The following is a 17194-nucleotide window of genomic DNA, read 5'->3' on the forward strand; positions in this document are numbered from 1 at the left end:
AATTGAGCTTCGAAGAAAAGTTTATTCTTATGCCGGCCACTCGGCCGGCCGGCCGGTTTGAAGAGCCGTCAAACATTCATTTGCAAACTTAGCGGCTGTGCAATTGGATTCGGTACTCAATTTGCGAACCCGTTTGCGCTTCCTCCTACACTTGTTTACGAATGCCTCACGAATTTCTCCACTTCGAATAAGCTTTTTATACTTTAAATTGTTTTATATTTATGTATTAAATTATCACACTGTAAAAGTTACAAATGTTATTTGCCATAGTTTTTTTTTTGTTTTCTTTTGTAACAGTATTTATGGCCAGACTAAGTATATAAGCATTATTTGTAAAAATAAAGGCAGTCTTGAACCATACTCCGTGTCGTTCACTTGCTTTTTAAAAACCCTCTCGCCCCTGCCCGCTACCTAACTGGCGCAGTCGGTAACTCGTGTAAAATTGGTACGGTTCTGAAGCATCGTCTCTGCATCCTCGAGCAAAGGACCTGCAGCGGGCAGCATACGGCAGTAGAAGCAGAGAGGTCCAGCAACTTCTTTCCACTTATTTCCCGAGAAAAACCTCCCTTTATCCCACATTTCAGACACTAATAGACCGTCTGGGTACTTGTCCTGTACAGTGGGGAATCTTCGATAGAATCCTTGTACGTAATTACAGTCACTTATTAATATAGCAAGCGGCAGTAAGGCAGGCAATGAATCGTTAAGTCGAAGAGAAGATTGCAATCGAAATTGCAAACCCTACTTTATCAATGCTATTGCCTACGTATGATGGTAATAGAAAAACACTTAGTTTCTATATCGAAGGTGTAAAGAATACACTCGATCTTATAGCAAGCAAAACGGATCTTAGCATAGCATGCTTAATCCGAAACAAATGAACGGGTAAAGCCGTTGAAGCACTGCCGCAGAGCGGCGGCGCAAAAACATGGCCTGAAATTAAGGCTACACTTATAAAAAGGTTCGGTGAATTCCGAACGGAAATACAGTTAGTCCAGGAGCTCATGACGTCTTGTAAAATATTTATTACCCCAGGAGGGTACCTCCCGCTCCGCGGGGGGAGAATCCCTCCGTGCGGTCGAGCGGTCGGCCGCACGCTGGCCCACCGTTTCTGGGGGGGGCAAACAATGCCAAGACGTAGGGGGCGACAACACGGGTCGCGTAAGGGACAGAGTCCCAACCGTGCTACTCGAGCGCTGCGAGAGTTTGATCTCGCTCCACTCGGCGCGGAGCTCCGCGAGGGGCGACGCGTCCAGTGGGAGGGAGACACCGGCGCTGTTTGCCGATTGCGTTCGGCAGCGGACTCGGCGGAAGCGGAAGTCGGTTCGTCGGCCGGCGTCCTCCGCTCCGTCCGACTCCTCGGAGGGTGAGCCTGCCAGCGCCAAATATATGGCGTTGGCGGAAGGGCCGGCGACTACTGCGGCGTCGCCCGCCACTAATCGTGACAAGGAAAAGTCGTCTCGCGGACTGGACGCTGCCTCCTCGGCGCAGTCCAGGGCCGCCTGCCGTGAGGCACACAAGAAGGCAACAGTTGGAGAGGTCGAGCGACTGGAGCGTTCCCTGACAGAGGTGGGTCCCCATGACCCCCTCCGTAGATATGGCATCAACCAAAAGATTGTATCTACGGTGGCGACGAAGTCGAGTGCAGGCCTAAAGGGCGACTACGTGCGGGCCCTAAAATCGGCCGCCTCCTCCATGGAGGAAGTAATGGTGGAGGTGTTGGAGCGCACCAAGGATGGGGAGACGGAAGGTCTGCGCAAATCGGTGGACCTGCTGCACGCCCGACTGGCCCAAATCAGCGCGGAGAACGGGCAGATGAAGGTGGACTTGGCCGAGTTGCGCACACTGGTCAACGACCTAGTCGAGAAGCAGTGCAACTCGGCCCCTGTACCTACTCCGCTCGAGACCGAAGAGACCAATGAGATCGAGGAGTTAAGGCGGCAGCTTCTGATACAGGAGGCAAGAAGCTCCAAGGTGAAGCGTGCAAGCCCGACCCTCGCTCACGAGGCGAAAGATGGTGCCCCTGTGCCGGCACCTCGAAAGATCAAGGGAGCGGCTACTGTTAAGACATACGCGGGACCGAAGAAAGCTGCGACACCCGCGACACGGTCAGCCACTTCTGCCGCTGTTCCGGCCGGGGCTCGTACAACCGGAGCCTCTATGTCTGCAGCTGCGGGGGCAACAAGATCCGCCCCCCAAAAGAAACCGGCGTCTACTCCTACCCCGTCCCAGCCTGCGAAGGAGGGGCCTAGCAGGAGCCGAGAAACAATGACGCCAAACCGGCCCCTGTAGGTTGTAGTGTTGACCGCGGTAGCCCCCCTACCTCATCCGGGTTCTGGCCTCAGAGGGGATCGGACGTCGGCTGTAAGAGTGCAGGGGAGTCGTTTAGTGGATAGGCCCTAAAATTCCTTGGGCCCGCGGTCTGTTCGCAACACCATGCAGATCGTTGAGTCTCATATACCCCGCGCGCTCCTTATGCGCGGGGACCTCGTAGGAGGTTCGGCCCCCGGCTCGAAAAAAAATGTCACACTCTAACCGATAAAGGAATTAAGCCAAACGAAGATAAAATAGAGGCAGTAAGGAAATTCCCCTTACCCAAAAAATACCCTATAATGGAAATTCCACTTAAGAAAAAATTACGCTCAAAGTATAGAAAAGAGTGGGAATCACTAGACGAATTCCAAACCTAGCTTAAACCTTTAACTGGAAATGACACGAAAGCGTTTTGTTCATTTTGTAAAACAGAATTATTAGCAAAATTTGTAGACTTGAGAAGACATGGTGAAACAAAAAAAAAACACAAATAAACATTTAAATCATATCCGGTAATTAAACGATAAAATTTACGCCTGGAGAAAAGGTTTCAAACCAAAAGTCTCGAAAAGCTGAAGGAATGCTAGCTCTCTACATTACAGAACATAGTTCAGTATCGTGTATTGATCATCTAACAGATTTAGTAAAATCGGCTTTGCCTGATTCCAAAGCAACGGATGACTGCATCGTACTGGAAAATGCATCGTACTAAGTGCACTGAAGGTATTAAAATTTACTTAGCGCTGCATTTTGTTGAAGAATTAAGAAAATATATAGGACAGCAGAAATACAGTCTTATCGTTGACGAATCAACTGACTTCAATACGAGCAAGCAACTTGGTATTGTCATCAGGTATATCAGGTAAAAATCAGTATCAAGAAATTTACGAAACTATAAATTGGTGTGAAGCACCGTTGAAGATTTTGCAGGTATATGAAACACGCTGGTTATCCATTGAACCAGCAATTCAAAGAATTCTGGCACAATGGAAAGAACTGTCTGGAACTGTGTGGAAAGTCCCCTCGTCTGTTAAACGTCCGGATTCCGGTTGCAACACGATTTGTGCCGAACTGTTGAGCCGCCGTATTGCGGTTGCGAATAGTCCGAAATTTGGACTCTTAATGTTTTATTCTTTCTAACACATTTAAATCTACCTAATGAATGGATCTTCTCTCTCACACATAATTTTCGACAAAATAACTGACCGCTGCTGTGTGAATCAGTGTAAAATTCGAGCTTCGAGCGGTCGGACGCGTTACTAAATTTCGGTTATATTTAACGGTTTTGTGAATTTTTTCGTTGGAGAAAATGGAATCGTAAGTATTAATTCATTATATTTTATTAACATGGAGTAAATGTTCTTTGCATTTTATGACAAAAACCGTTTTTGGAGCCACGGTACGTGAAGGTCACGCCATTTTTTGAACCTAACGGTCGTTTTTAGAGGGTCTTAGTGGGAAACACATTACTGCTTCACGGCAGAAACAGGAGGGGCGGTAGTACCTACCCGTGCGGACTCACAAGAGGTCCTACCACCAGTAATACTTTTTTATTTCCAGTCAACGTGAGGCAGCCCGTGGCCGAGGTAGAGGTGGCCGTGGTGGCGGTCGACGTGTCCGAACGCGTGGTGGTAGTCGCCACCAAGCCCGGTCTTTGGCCTCTGAATCGTAATTACCCTTATTTTTATAATTTTTTGTTTGTTTGTTTTATTACATTGATGGGTGGACGAGCTCACGGCCCACCTGATGTTAAGTGGTTACCGAAGCCCAGATACATCTACAACTTTTTTGTTTGTTTTTTTATTGCATTGATGCGTGGACAAGCTCACGGCCCACCTGATGTTAAGTGGTTACCGAAGCCCAGATACATCTACAGCTTTTTTGTTTGTTTTTTTATTGCATTGATGCGTGGACAAGCTCACGGCCCACCCGATGTTAAGTGGTTACCGAAGCCCAGATACATCTACAACTTTTTACACAAGCTCATTTCATATATTTATTTTAATGCTAATACGCATTTCAGACTTCAATCAATGGCTATTGAAGAGTTGCCACCCGGCCAACCACAGGAGAACCCACGGCACCCTAAGAGGGTAAGGGTGCTCCCTTCTAAGGTCACGAAACACCCAGGGTGTGTATTCTGGTACTTTTAAATATATTTAAGTTTTTAATAGCAAAACAGTTTCTGTAGCTTTGTTTTCAGATCGGAATTGTGGAGACCGGGCCTCCCGACTTCGGACCTGGATGTTTCGGTGCTATCACCTGTCCTGTAACTATATTATTCAATAATATAACCTATTTTATAAATAAATAAATAATGAAAAATATACTACAGAAACTAAATTTTTGTGCCATTAAATTTATTAAATTTTTATTCAATAATAATTGGTTAGTTCGAAATCAAAGAAAAACTTGAATTTTGAGATGAGGTGCCTTACTTGATTTTTTTATTTTATTTTGTACTCATTTCTTAAATAATTTTTTTTGTAGATACTTAGAATGTGGGCCTGGGAGTAGCCGGGCCAGCACCCCGGTTACGGAGCGGCCCGGCACTAGCGGGTCAGCATCCCGGTCACGGAGCGGCCCGGCACTAGCGGGGCCAGCACCCAGGCCACCGAGCGGCCTGTGTAAGTATACATTTTTTACACATGCAAATAAAAATATTTTTATACGTTTTTTTTTTATATATGTTATTAAATATTCTTTCTATTTTGTAGTATCCCTTCATCCTCTCGACCTCCTCGTCCTCTTCGCGAAGACGAAATTATGGCTCTGCTGAATTACGGTAAGTACATTATGACATCAACCTTTTTTATCAATACTCGCGAAAGTAAAATATCTATTAAAATCGAAACCATAACTTATAACTTTTTTCCTTTCAGGCAGCGAAGAGGATTCTGAGGGAGAGGACGAAGAAATTCTGCAGCCGTCGCTGGTTCCCCGGTCGACCAGGATGTGGCTGGACGAAGAGGATGAGGAAGTTGTACAAGAAGCGGAGAGGCTTAGTATTAATTTGGAGTGGCCTCAACCTCTTCGTCCATCCACGTCTGCTTCAATAGCCGTCTCACCGACGTCCACATTAGAACCTACGGATAAATTTAAGTTCGAATGGAGAAATATCTCGATGCCTCAAATAGATCCTCATTTAAGACGAGAACCTTCCTCCGAAATTAGTGGTCCATCGGTTTCTTTTGCGACTCCGTACGACGCATTTATTGCCATATGGGGTCGTGAAATTATGCAAGTGATAGTCACGGAAACCATCATTTACGCAGAGCAGCTGGCAACAGTCCGCGTTTTCGAAAATTAACAAGGATGATAAAGAATCACCGAGAAGGACGCGACATCTTTTATTTATCAACGAATTCACGGTTAATAACATATTAGCGGAAAAGATAATATTGTAGCCGACACATTATCCCGCATAGAAACAATTATGTGCCCGACGGTACTCGACTTCGATGCACTTGCTGACGCGCAAGTAAAAGACGAGTACTTGTCGAGAATGACACAATGTTCTGATAGCGAAAATATCAAGTTAAAACAAGTACTGTTACCAACGTGTAATAATCATATTTATTGCGAGACATCAACAGATGTAATACGACCATATTTGACTAAAGATTTCAGAAAAATCGCTTTTAACAGTTTCCATGGGTTAAGCCATCCCGGGATACGTGCAACGCGTAAGATGGTTCCCAAAAAATTATTTTGACCTGGTATGAATACAGATATAGGTCGTTGGGCTAAGGCATGTATACAATGTCAGAGATCGAAGGCCAATCGGCACGTCATTTCATAGTTAGGAAAATTTCCTGAGGTCTCAGGTTTTGAGCATATCCATGCAGATATCGTTGGTCCATTGCCAGCATCTACGCAGGGATATAGGTATTTAGTTACGACTATAGATAGAAGCACGCGTTGGCTGGAAGCTTTCCCCGTTATAGAAATAACTGCAGATGTTGTTGCTAAGTGCATATATGACGGATGGATTGTAAGATATGGTTGCCGCGTACGCATTACTACCGATCAAGGAAAACAATTTGAGTCTACTCTGTTTTCAAAATTAATGAAACTTTTAGGCGTTCACAGGATTCGTACCACGCCATACCACCCTCAGAGTAACGGTGCCGTTGAGAGATGGCATAAGTCATTGAAGGCAGCCCTTTATGACCCGATTGCACGATAGTACTACTTGGGTAGAATAATTACCTACCATATTATTAGGACTGCGCGCCGCGGTACGAACTGAGGTGCCACAGAATTAACTTTCGGTAAAACTTTACGTTTACCCGGTGAATTCTATGATAGTACAAAAGAACCAGACTCAAACGAGCCATATAGTTTATCACAAAAGATCCGATAAGTAATTTCAAAATATCGTCCTACTAGAGATAGGTTAAGTGCTAAGAAAATTTTTGTTTACTCAGATTTACAAAACTGTAATTTCGTGTTCGTAAGAGACGACACGCCTCATCAGTATCTGAAGCCGCTCTATGATGGTCCATATAAAGTTTTGGAGAGAGGTCCAAAAGTATACAAAATTCGTTTGCCAGAACCCGAAGCTTCTATTTCGATAGATAGATTGAAACCAGATTTGTTAATAAACAATTACGAGTCGCCTTTTAATAACCAGAATTTGCAAGATACCGAAGATAGGCATATCCTAATGGGGGGTTTACACGGGTGACTAAAGCCGCACGATTTTTGCCGCGCGGCGTAAATCGACCATCTAAATGGCAATTCGGCTAAGTTGCAATTGACTAAAGCCGCAAGCCCCAAAGTTGGGTAGCATCCGACTTTGGCCGCGCGGCAACCGGCCGCATGCGACTGGTGACTAAAATCGACCGTGTAAACGATCAGTTGCAGGCGATCGCCCGCCGCATGAAGGTGTTTCGCGTACGCACGTGTATTTATTTACTACAGCGTTTCTGTGTACATGTATCGTAACAACCATGAATAAAAATAACACCATACAGTTTTTGGAATGCTATGAAATGCATCCATGCTTATGGAACCCAAGAGAACAAGATTACAGAAACAATAATGTACGTTTAGTGGCTCTTAAATCTATTATTCAAGAAATGCGTTTGTCCATAACAGTTGAAGAGCTTAAATTGAAGATAAAAAATATACGAACCACGTATAATAGAGAGGCCAGTAAGGTAGCAAAGTCAAAGAAGAGTGGCCCAGGAAAGGATGATATATACAGACCTCAATTAATTTGGTTTTCTGTAGCTGACCGCTTTTTAAAGCCAGTGATAGAAGGAAGAAACAGTAAAGATAACATGGTAAGTCTTATTATTATTTATTAAATAGTTATTCTTGTTCGCACATTATAAATTATAATAGGTAAATCGTGAACAGAGACATTTTTATAATATTACTTAAATAAACATACAATATTTACGCAATCATTCTATCTTGCCATGAAACTTTTCCTGGTCCGACAAAATAGTCAGCATATCTATCGCGCAGATCTTTGGCATTTCGTGAATAGTTGTTAGAAGATAGCGGTGTCATTAATTCGTCTACTCCTGCCGTAGGAATGCTTCTCCAACTTCCGTTTCTGATTGTCCCTGAACTGAAGTCTTCTCCGTCTACTAATTCGGGAGTATTCATGTATATGAGATTAGTCCGAAGCCAGTTATGCAGCGCACAGGTCGCTTTAATAATAGAATCAGTTTTATCCAATGAAACAGATATAGGTTTTCTGTATACTCTGAATCGTGAAGCCATTATGCCAAAGGCATTCTCTACGATTCGGCGTGCTCTTCATAGTCTGTAATTAAAGATTTTTTGTTTGTGTTCCAAACCTTCATGTCTTGAATACGGTTTCATTAAATAGGTTGCCAAAGGGAAAGCATCATCACCAACGAAAACTGCCTTATTAGGTAGTTTTAAATTATTTCTTTCAAGAGCACTATAGAACTTTGTTTTTTTCCAAATATGCGAATCATTCATGCGTCCATTAGTTCCGAAATCTATATATATGAAACGGTAATGTGCATCCACTATAGCAAACAACACCACACTATAAGTGCCTTTGTAATTATAATAGTCTGATGCTCCGTGTGGTGGATTTTCGATTAATACGTGTTTCCCGTCAATAGCCCCACAGCAAAAAGGAAATTGCCAGCGATCTAAAAAATCCTTTTGTATTTTCTTCCATTGATCTGTGGTGGATGGCACCTAAAAGAAATAAACTTATATTAGTGTATGGTTACAGGGAAAAGATTCAGCGGTGAACACAAACAGCGACGCGTCTTCATATTTTGATGAATTGGAACAAGAAGATAATATTGCGCCCTTACAAAAGAAAAAAAAATTGTCTCCAAAGAAAAAGGCGGAGCGTGCTCTAATGGACGCACCTAAAATGGACCCACCTGTTTTACAAGCAGTCAATAGATTAGAAACTTTGGCTCAAACTATCCGTCAAGATGTATTTGATACATTCGGAGTACATGTGGCAAGCCAATTACGTAGTTTGCCATTAAGAAATGCTATTGTTTGTCAAAATTTCATCAATAATTATTTGTCACAAGAAAGACTGAAAACCTTAACACAACATTTTCCAATTGCTAGACCTACGAGTTCACTTTCAGAATATTCACGCTATACTTCGACTCCAGAAGCCGAAGCTACTACTTCCAGAAACCAAGCTTTTCAATACCAGCGTGAAACTTCGACTCCCGAAGCTTCCACTTCTAGAAGGCACCTCGATTATGAAGAAGACTATTTTGCCAGCTGTTTACTTACACAAAAAAATACTGGGCAACAATACGGAGTGAACGACGATATTCTATCTCAAGCTGTTAGGTCATGCTTAGATGAAAACACAATGGAAAATTTATAAATAAATTGTTTATAATTCATTACTAGTTTCACTTACCATAATGAACTCCTGTAAAACATTGTATATAGCATCCAAAACATCCTTCAAAAACAAGGAAATTGTGCATTCTGGAACTCTGAATGACTCTGCAAGACTTGAATAGTTATCACCGGTAGCCAGGAACTTCAGGGTTATTTCTAATTTAATTTTCGGAGAAAGTGCTACTCGCATATTGGTATCGCATTTTTGTATAAGCGGAGTAGCCTTATGTAGTAAAGTATTAAACTGATCAGTAGTCATTCTTAATCGTTTTTTAAAATAATCAGGATCTTCTAAACTCCACTCAACCAATAAAGTATCCGAAGCACCCAAGTCCTTACGTCGAGAAATCCATCTACGTACCCAAACATTACGTTTTCTTCTTTCCTTTTGTTTTTTCTTCACTCTTTGTTCTTTAAGCAATTGTTGAATAATTGAATAATTAATTATTTCAATTCCGGCACAAACGGCTATTCTGCTCAACATTTTCGATGGAAATGACAGAGCCGCATGCGATTTTAGTAACCAGTGTAAATGGGCTAGCGATGCGGCTTGGTGAGGTAATTAGTGAAGCGACTCGCCGCACGGCGAAAATCGACCCGTGTAAACCCCCCATAACAGCCTGGCCACGGGACATTCGCCGATACGAATATTCGCGCGGTGCGAACGGCGAAGCGTCTAGCGACTAAAATAAGAGCATAGAAATGTACCTAACAAGCCACGCGCACCAGCGACCGGCGAAGTGACCGGCGGAATGTACCGAGCGAATCGCGCGGGCGACTTACGATGCGGCGGGCGAGCAAAACAAATGCATGAATAAGGACGGCGCAAGCCACGGAGTCGAGCGGTAGTCGCGGCGAATAGTGCAGTGATTAAATGAGTTTAGTTGTTTTCGCCGCGAAAAATGAACGCCGAAATTTTTATATTTTATATTTTTTATTAATTTTTTTTTTATATTTTTATACTCGTTGTGGCCGAACGGATAAGACGTCCGGTGTTGAGCGATGCACCGGTAGTCGAATATCAGGCGGGGGTACCAATTTTTGTAATGAAATACGTACTCAACAAATTTTAATGTTCACGATTGATTTCCACGGTGAAGGAATAACATCGTGTAATAAAAATGAAACCCTCAAAATTATAATTTGAGTAATTACGGGGGATAGGACCTCTCGTGAGTCCGCGCGGGTGGGTACCACCACCCTGCCTGTTTCTGCCGTGAAGCAGTAATGCGTTTCGGTTTGAAGGGTGGGGCAGCCATTGTAACTATACTTGAGACCTTAGAACTTATATCTCAAGGTGGGTGGCGCATTTACGTTGTGGATGTCTATGGGCTTCAGTAACCACTTAACACAAGGTGGACTGTGAGCTCATCCACCCATCTAAGCAATAAAAAAAATATAGCTGAAATACTAGCTAGACCAGCTATTTGGAAGTCTAGCCACCCAAAGTATTTCTCGAACTTCTTGTGGAATTCTCCATCTATAGGTATACTCCGATTCTTATTCAAATCATGTACTTCACAATATTTTCCAAATAATAGGTCCTGAACCAAAAAACTATTAATTTGTAAGCAATATCGAGATAATTTCGATATAGACATTTCGCTGTCGGACTTCCTTACTAGTCGCGGCGGCGAACGTGAGTACCCGTGGCCTGCAAACGGTACTGCGCGAATGGTCGCCTCGTTCACCGCTTCGCTGTTCGCACCGCCGATCCCCGTGGCCAGGCCGTAAGTTACTGGAATCGGCACAACAAACGTCGAATCAGCAGCACGTTACTAGGAGCGGTCGCGTAATACAACCCGTGCGATTCCAGCTATAGCTAAGTCGCACGCTGATTACGTAATTTAAATAGAGTCTCGTGTGAATATTACATGACGAATATAATCTACGAAATATTTTTCAATACATATTTTTTCTTTTGGTTTTCTTTTTTATCAGGTATCTAATGCCACTTTTAAACACCTACCAAGGTAGAGCATAACGCTGACATGTCATGCGCGGCGTGACATAGATAAGTATAATTAGGAATAAACAAGTCGTAGATTATATTATATTAAATGTAAGAACTGTACAATTACGATACTTTTAAGTTTTGCGTAGAAAAATAAGTTTAACCTCAATTAAATTTATTTTATGACCACTCTAGCTCGTCATAGATCTATGTACATTTTACAGCGCATAGCCAATATTAAGAAGCAGTCGTCTTCGGGTGGTGATGGGGGTTCGTGAACTTCGTCAGGTGAAGCCTATCACGCCTCCTCTCCATCGACCTGCCGATCTTCAACGGGGATTTGAATTTGTTTGACAGCCTGGTCCATGGTCGGTCGAACTTGACTACCTCTTACAAGATGGCTCAGCTTCGGGGTGCTCTGCGTGGTGAACCTGGTGAATTGGTGGCACACTTGCCTATCACCAACGACAATTATGCGGTCGCACGCCAGATCCTGTTCGACTGATATCAAAACTGGCCAGGCTGTTTGCGATACCCAAGCTTTCTCGGGCTTCCGATATCAGAACTGAAGTTACGGTGCCTACAAAGGCCTTGGGCAATTTGCGTCTACCGGTAGACCGATGCTCATATCTGCTCTTCTACATTGTTGCAGGTAGGCTGCTGGTAGAGGTGCTCACCCGGTTCGAGCAACAGGACAACGCTGGTAGAGACGAGCTGTACCCTGGCGAGTCTGTTGGCGTTTTTAGAGGCCGAAAGTCGTCGGCACGAGATTATGCCATCGCCCTCCTCCTCTGGGTCGCGTGCGGCGGGTTCCGGCCATGCCGTTTCGATTGCTCAGAGGGGAAGGGGGGGGGGGGGGGCAGGCAAGAGAAGGCCGTCTCAACGTGGAGCTGCGCTCGTGGCAGCGGTGGGAAGCCCGCGGTGTAGCTTCTGCCATGAGAGCAGGCACGACGTAGCCGCCTGTCCGAAGTTCCGGTCGATGCGCATCAAGGGTAGACGCAACATCGTTGCCCAGCTGCGATGGTGTTTTTTGTTTTGGGCACATGGCACACGGCGAGCATTTGCCCACAACCACAGCTGTGCCCGAACTGCAACGATCGGCACCATGCCCTGGAGGTTGCCGCTACCCCAGGGCAAACGACGCACCGGTCGTAAACCTCGCCAATGCAGCGGCGTGGACGTTCGGGAGGAGGCATCGGAGGGAGGGCGGCTGGTGTGGTGCTGCCAGCGGATGCCCACTAGCTACGCCCGGGTGGCCACGTTACCCCCCGTGCGGGCCCGAGTTGCCATTCTCACTCGTCTCTGCCCCCCCTCAGAAGTACGGTTTTCCCCTTCGCTGAGGAAGCGGCCGACGCTAGAGCGACTCCCTCAAGTATTTAGCCCGTTTGGCCATCGTACGCGGAGATACATGAGGCGGGACGGGAAACGGGGGGCCTTATGTGAGAGCGTGGGATCCGCTGGCACGCTACGACCTTCCGTCGTGCGCCGACCGGGATAGCGGGGACTCGGGCCACCGCTAGGAAATAGCTGGCCACTCCAGTGTTGCCCCAGCCCCAGAAACTGTTTTACTTCCTACAGCTTCTGTTCGGGTTTTGGATTCGGATGGCAACACTGTTTGCTCTAGCTCTGTTGAATTCCGGCGCACAGGGAAGTATTATGTCGAGTGATCTTGCTCTTGCAGTACGGTTGGGCAATCCTATTTATAAGTCTTCTCATTCTATTCGTGGGGTGGGCAATGTTGGAATTTCAGACGTGATCGGTCACTCTTCATTTATTTTCTCACCGAATCCTAACCCTCGCTTACGGTTTAGCGTCTCGGCTTTGGTGATGCCTGAAGTGATAGGTGGTCACCCTCCGGTGAAGTTGAATAGTTACATACGGTCATTGACTTCAGACTTACGGCTAGCGGACCCCACGTTTAACACACCGGGACCAGTAATACGTACTACGCGATGGTGAGATTACTAAGATTATAAGCGAGTTAGAAAACGGTCGATTAGATGATGAAGTTGCTAAGACTTATGGTTCTACGTTCAGGTATACTGCACCGTAAGATTCAGCGTAACGGTAGGTCAAAATGCTTACCTTACTTACCACATGCTCTCAGATGGTCGGTAGTCAATAACTTCCATGACTCTCTCATACATCTCGGCGCCGAAAAGACGCGCGAGAAGCTCTATGATTTTTACTGGTTTCCGGGAATTACTTAGTATGTGAAAAAGTTTGTTGATAATTGCGTTACATGTAAAGTTGCAAAGCCTCATTCAGGAAAGGTTAAAGCCGAATTACATGCGATTCCGAAAGTAGTTACCTACCCCTTGGCATACGATTCATATTGACGCGACCGGTAAATTAAGCGGAAAAAACGATAAGAAAGAGTATGTCTTCGTTTTAATTGACGCATTCACAAAATATATCCTTCTGTTCCATGCGACGAATATAGACTCCAAAAGTAGTATCCACCCAGTAACTCAAAGCGTAGCTCTCTTTGGAGCTCCTACTCGTATTATTGCGGACCAAGGTAGATGTTTTGCCAGTAAGGAATTTAGTGATTTTTGCGAGAACAAGAACATAAACTTGCATTTGATAGCAACCGGTTCCCCTCGTGCTAATGGACAGGTAGAGCGCATTATGAGTGTCCTAAAAGCAATGTTAACAGCGGTAGAGACTAGCGATACCAGATCGTGGCAAGATGTTATAGGTGAGGTTCAGCTAGCTATTAATTGCACAATGAGTCGTGTAACGAAAGCATCGCCACTCGAGCTTTTAATCGGTAAGGTTGCAAGACCGTTATCGTTGATGTGTAGCGACGTAGAAACTGAAATTGATATTGACGAAATTCGCGAGATAGCGTCTGAGAACATAAAAAAATGTGCGGATTATGATAAGGCGCGATTTGATAAAACAAAGGCGAAAATTTCAAATTTTTCGGTCGGTGATTTCGTTTTATTAGAAAACGAAGAGCGGAATCAAACGAAACTTGATCCGAAGTTCAAAGGTCAATTTAGAGTAGTAGAGGTTCTGGACGGTGATCGTTATACGTTGAAAGCTTTAAACTCTAAGCGTACGGTACAAATATGCACACGATAGGTTGAGGAGGATGCCAGTAGGTCATGTACCAGTCGAAGTTGATGTTGACAATGATCCTATTGAAGATGAGTGAGTAAGTTGTGCTGGAAACTCTAGTAAGACTATCGGCCGTACCAGTAGCTATTACGTAGTCGTAGCCCAGTAGAAATCGGTGTCTCTTGAGGCAACTCAAGTAGTCCGTGGGTGCGCGGTGCGCGTTTGGCTCTGACGGAGGTCGGGGTCTGTAAAGACCATCGTGTGTAGTCAGCGGGTGATGCACACGGGCGATTCACGCTGTGGATGTGCATCATGAGGGCAATTGCGATTGCTGGTCGACTGGAGAGCCGTGGCGATAGAGAGGCTTATGTGAAGTTTCGATAATTTAATTGTGATTAATTAAATGGTTGAATGAATAAACGACGGTGGTACAAGGCTCTGATCATCTTCTGCTCTTTAATTTGCTCTAGTAGTTTATTGTGATCAATTATTACTGTATACTTGAAAATTTTCTAAGCTTTTACTATGTGTGTGTGCTTAATTCATCAAAATGTAGTGCAATCCCTAATTAAATACGATTTTGATTTGTAATTTTGAATGACTCGTTATAGAGACTTAGTATGTAAAGTTTTGTTGAAATGATTAAACAGTAATGTAGAGTTTTGAAGTTTCTTTATCTCAGTTGACTTTAGAAGCATGACAGTTGGTCAGAAGTGGCCGGGTAGAACAAATACTCTTGTGGATTATTTCTTTGCAGGATAACACACGAGGACGTGTGCAAGCAGGATGGCCGTGTCGCAATCGAGTCCCCGCAATTAATAGAGTACTGGGAACGCTAGTGCCATCTGTCGGCACTCGATGGAGTCTATGGCGCGACGGTCGACCGAAACAACCTAGAGTTCACCTACGGACTGAACGTGCGGTGGTCGACTATTGCGGACGACGCCTAGAAACTATCGTGCGTTCTCTGTTCGCAAGTGCTCATTTTGTAAATGTCATTATTGATTATTGATTACATCTTCTATTTGGCGTTAACAACATCTTTAATTCGAACAAACATATCCCACGACACGCCCACTAAGAATACGAAGTATAATGACTTTTGAAAATGATGATATCCAGCTTCCTCCGTCATATATATAAATGAAATTCTGTTCGTTAGTTTCGCTAAAACTCGAGAATGGCTGGACCGATTTGGCTTATTTTGGTTTTGAATTATTTGTATAGAGAAGGTTTAAAAGGTTACAAATACTTATCATTATTTAAAACTAGCTGACCCGGCAGACTTCGTAGTGCCTCAATCGAGAAATAAAAGACCTAAACTTTTGTATAAAATAAACTTAAAACAAACAAAATCAAAGAATAAACAAAATTGTTATTTTTATTTAATTCCGTGCATTTTCATATTTATCTACATTTTAAACCTTCTCTGGACTTCCATAAATAATTCAAGACCAAAATTAGCCAAAACGGTCCAGCCGTTCTCGAGTATTAGCGAGACTAACGAACAGCAATTCATTTATTTATATATATATATATATATAAATAAGTATTGGAATAAAGGGTTAATTAACGGCTGTTTTCAATAACATATCTATCCGTAGTTTTGATTACCAAAGATAGACAAATATATCCTTTTGTCATTACTTGCGTTTCAATAACCTATCGACGGCTATCGGATTTATCTATCCATCGTCGGAAGGACGGATAGCCTACTAAAGATAGAAGACTCATACGAATCGTGCTTACTCCCGTTTTAATATTAGTTTTAAGTAACTCTCCGATAGGCGACCCCATCTCTAGTAAGGGCATTCGCTTATCTGTCAAAATCGACCGGTTCATGTTTACCTTTTCAAAATAATTCGTTATAATTTAATTAATGTTTCTTTTCATAATGGCATATTGTAGCAGTGATGAGTGATATGGAATTATTTCAAATGATGATAGATTGTAATGCAGATAGTGATCATATCTTACGGTTAAAGGAAAATAAAGAACGTCTGAATTGATGGCTAAGTCGACTACGACTTTGCTTATAGATTTCTGAGCCAAGGTGTTGGGAAATGAATTGACTAATTAAATAAGACCATATTTGGGTGTAACATCAAAGAGGAAAGATAAATTTAAACCATAAAAGTAGTCGTTATTACAACTTATATTTTTGTTGTGTTACAAAATCACACTCAACAGGAATTGTAAAATATAATATTGCTCGATTCCATATACATGTGCAATATATGACATTCATACACTAATAAAATAACCTGGTAGGTTATTTACCTTCATTCTTATTATATGCATACTGATATCTCTACATTTTACATGTGTTACAGATTCAAATATGGGAGAGGAATTGAGAAATAGAAAATGAGTATTTTCCATGAATGTGCAAGTTGAGTGCAATGCATCATTGATGTTGTTCGGTGGCCTGGGTCTACTCATGATGCAATTGTATTTAACCATTCTGATTGTAAAAGTATATTCTTATTTAGGTGTTCATATGAATTTATGCTTGTGTTAATATGACACTATAATAAATTATCTACATATCAAGAGAACATTGAGAACAAGGTGGACTTGGAAATTACCGGTTGCGTGGTGATAGTGTCCCACAACCCTATCTTATATGACACTACTATAATAAATTATCTACATATCAAGAGAACATTGAGAACAAGGTGGACTTGGAAATTGCCGGTTGCGTGGTGATAGTGTCCCACAACCCTATCTTTTAACTCCATTAATTAACCCACATACTCAGTCGGAACGATTATATAATGAATCACACTTTAAATGCAAGAAATGCTATAGAGAGGTAAGCCTTTTTTTTAGTTAAAGAGTTTTTTTATTTTTATACTGTATTTTAAAATCATATAACTGAAGAATGTATAATTTTCAGTTGCATTGGTGTTTGTAAAAGAAGATTCTCTGTATTATTATTGAAAAGTTGATTAAAACTAGAAAATATGCAAGCTGTCATTACAG

General features: G+C 43.0%; 3 protein-coding genes, 1 long non-coding RNA gene and 1 pseudogene across 4 annotated transcripts; all 5 read left to right on the forward strand.

Moving 5' to 3' along the window:
* Positions 1–274: 274 nt before the first annotated feature.
* LOC149499561 (uncharacterized) lies at positions 275–3288 on the forward strand. Its single transcript, XM_089739236.1, has one exon. The coding sequence runs from the start codon at positions 1390–1392 to the stop codon at positions 2290–2292; it is 903 nt and encodes a 300-aa protein (XP_089595362.1). The 5' UTR covers positions 275–1389; the 3' UTR covers positions 2293–3288.
* A 217-nt stretch (positions 3289–3505) lies between these two features.
* On the forward strand, positions 3506–4696 carry LOC149499562 (uncharacterized). Its single transcript, XR_016325578.1, has 4 exons — positions 3506–3630; positions 3874–3981; positions 4337–4444; positions 4517–4696. It is a non-coding gene; the product is annotated as an uncharacterized LOC149499562 (long non-coding RNA).
* A 107-nt stretch (positions 4697–4803) lies between these two features.
* LOC149499563 (uncharacterized) lies at positions 4804–5652 on the forward strand. Its single transcript, XM_089739242.1, has 3 exons — positions 4804–4940; positions 5031–5098; positions 5196–5652. Exons 2-3 carry the CDS (start codon positions 5080–5082, stop codon positions 5621–5623), a joined length of 447 nt encoding a protein of 148 aa, XP_089595368.1. The 5' UTR covers positions 4804–4940; positions 5031–5079; the 3' UTR covers positions 5624–5652.
* Positions 5653–7268: 1616 nt separating this feature from the next.
* LOC114246589 (uncharacterized) lies at positions 7269–9195 on the forward strand. Its single transcript, XM_089739232.1, has 2 exons — positions 7269–7604; positions 8543–9195. Exons 1-2 carry the CDS (start codon positions 7269–7271, stop codon positions 9167–9169), a joined length of 963 nt encoding a protein of 320 aa, XP_089595358.1. The 3' UTR covers positions 9170–9195.
* A 2720-nt stretch (positions 9196–11915) lies between these two features.
* LOC149499564 (uncharacterized) lies at positions 11916–12956 on the forward strand (annotated as a pseudogene).
* Positions 12957–17194: the final 4238 nt, after the last annotated feature.

This window comes from Bombyx mandarina, chromosome A1 (assembly GCF_030267445.1).
Source record: "Bombyx mandarina strain Sakado chromosome A1, ASM3026744v2".
In the NCBI taxonomy this organism is placed as follows: Eukaryota; Metazoa; Arthropoda; class Insecta; order Lepidoptera; family Bombycidae; genus Bombyx; species Bombyx mandarina.

Bases quoted from the DNA above. Each gene is read 5' to 3' on its own strand.
- LOC149499561 (XM_089739236.1), top strand. From the start codon at position 1,390: ATGGCGTTGGCGGAAGGGCCGGCGACTACTGCGGCGTCGCCCGCCACT.
- LOC114246589 (XM_089739232.1), top strand. From the start codon at position 7,269: ATGAATAAAAATAACACCATACAGTTTTTGGAATGCTATGAAATGCAT. The intron at 7,605-8,542 runs GTAAGTCTTATT...GTATGGTTACAG, and splicing joins GAAACAGTAAAGATAACATG to GGAAAAGATTCAGCGGTGAA.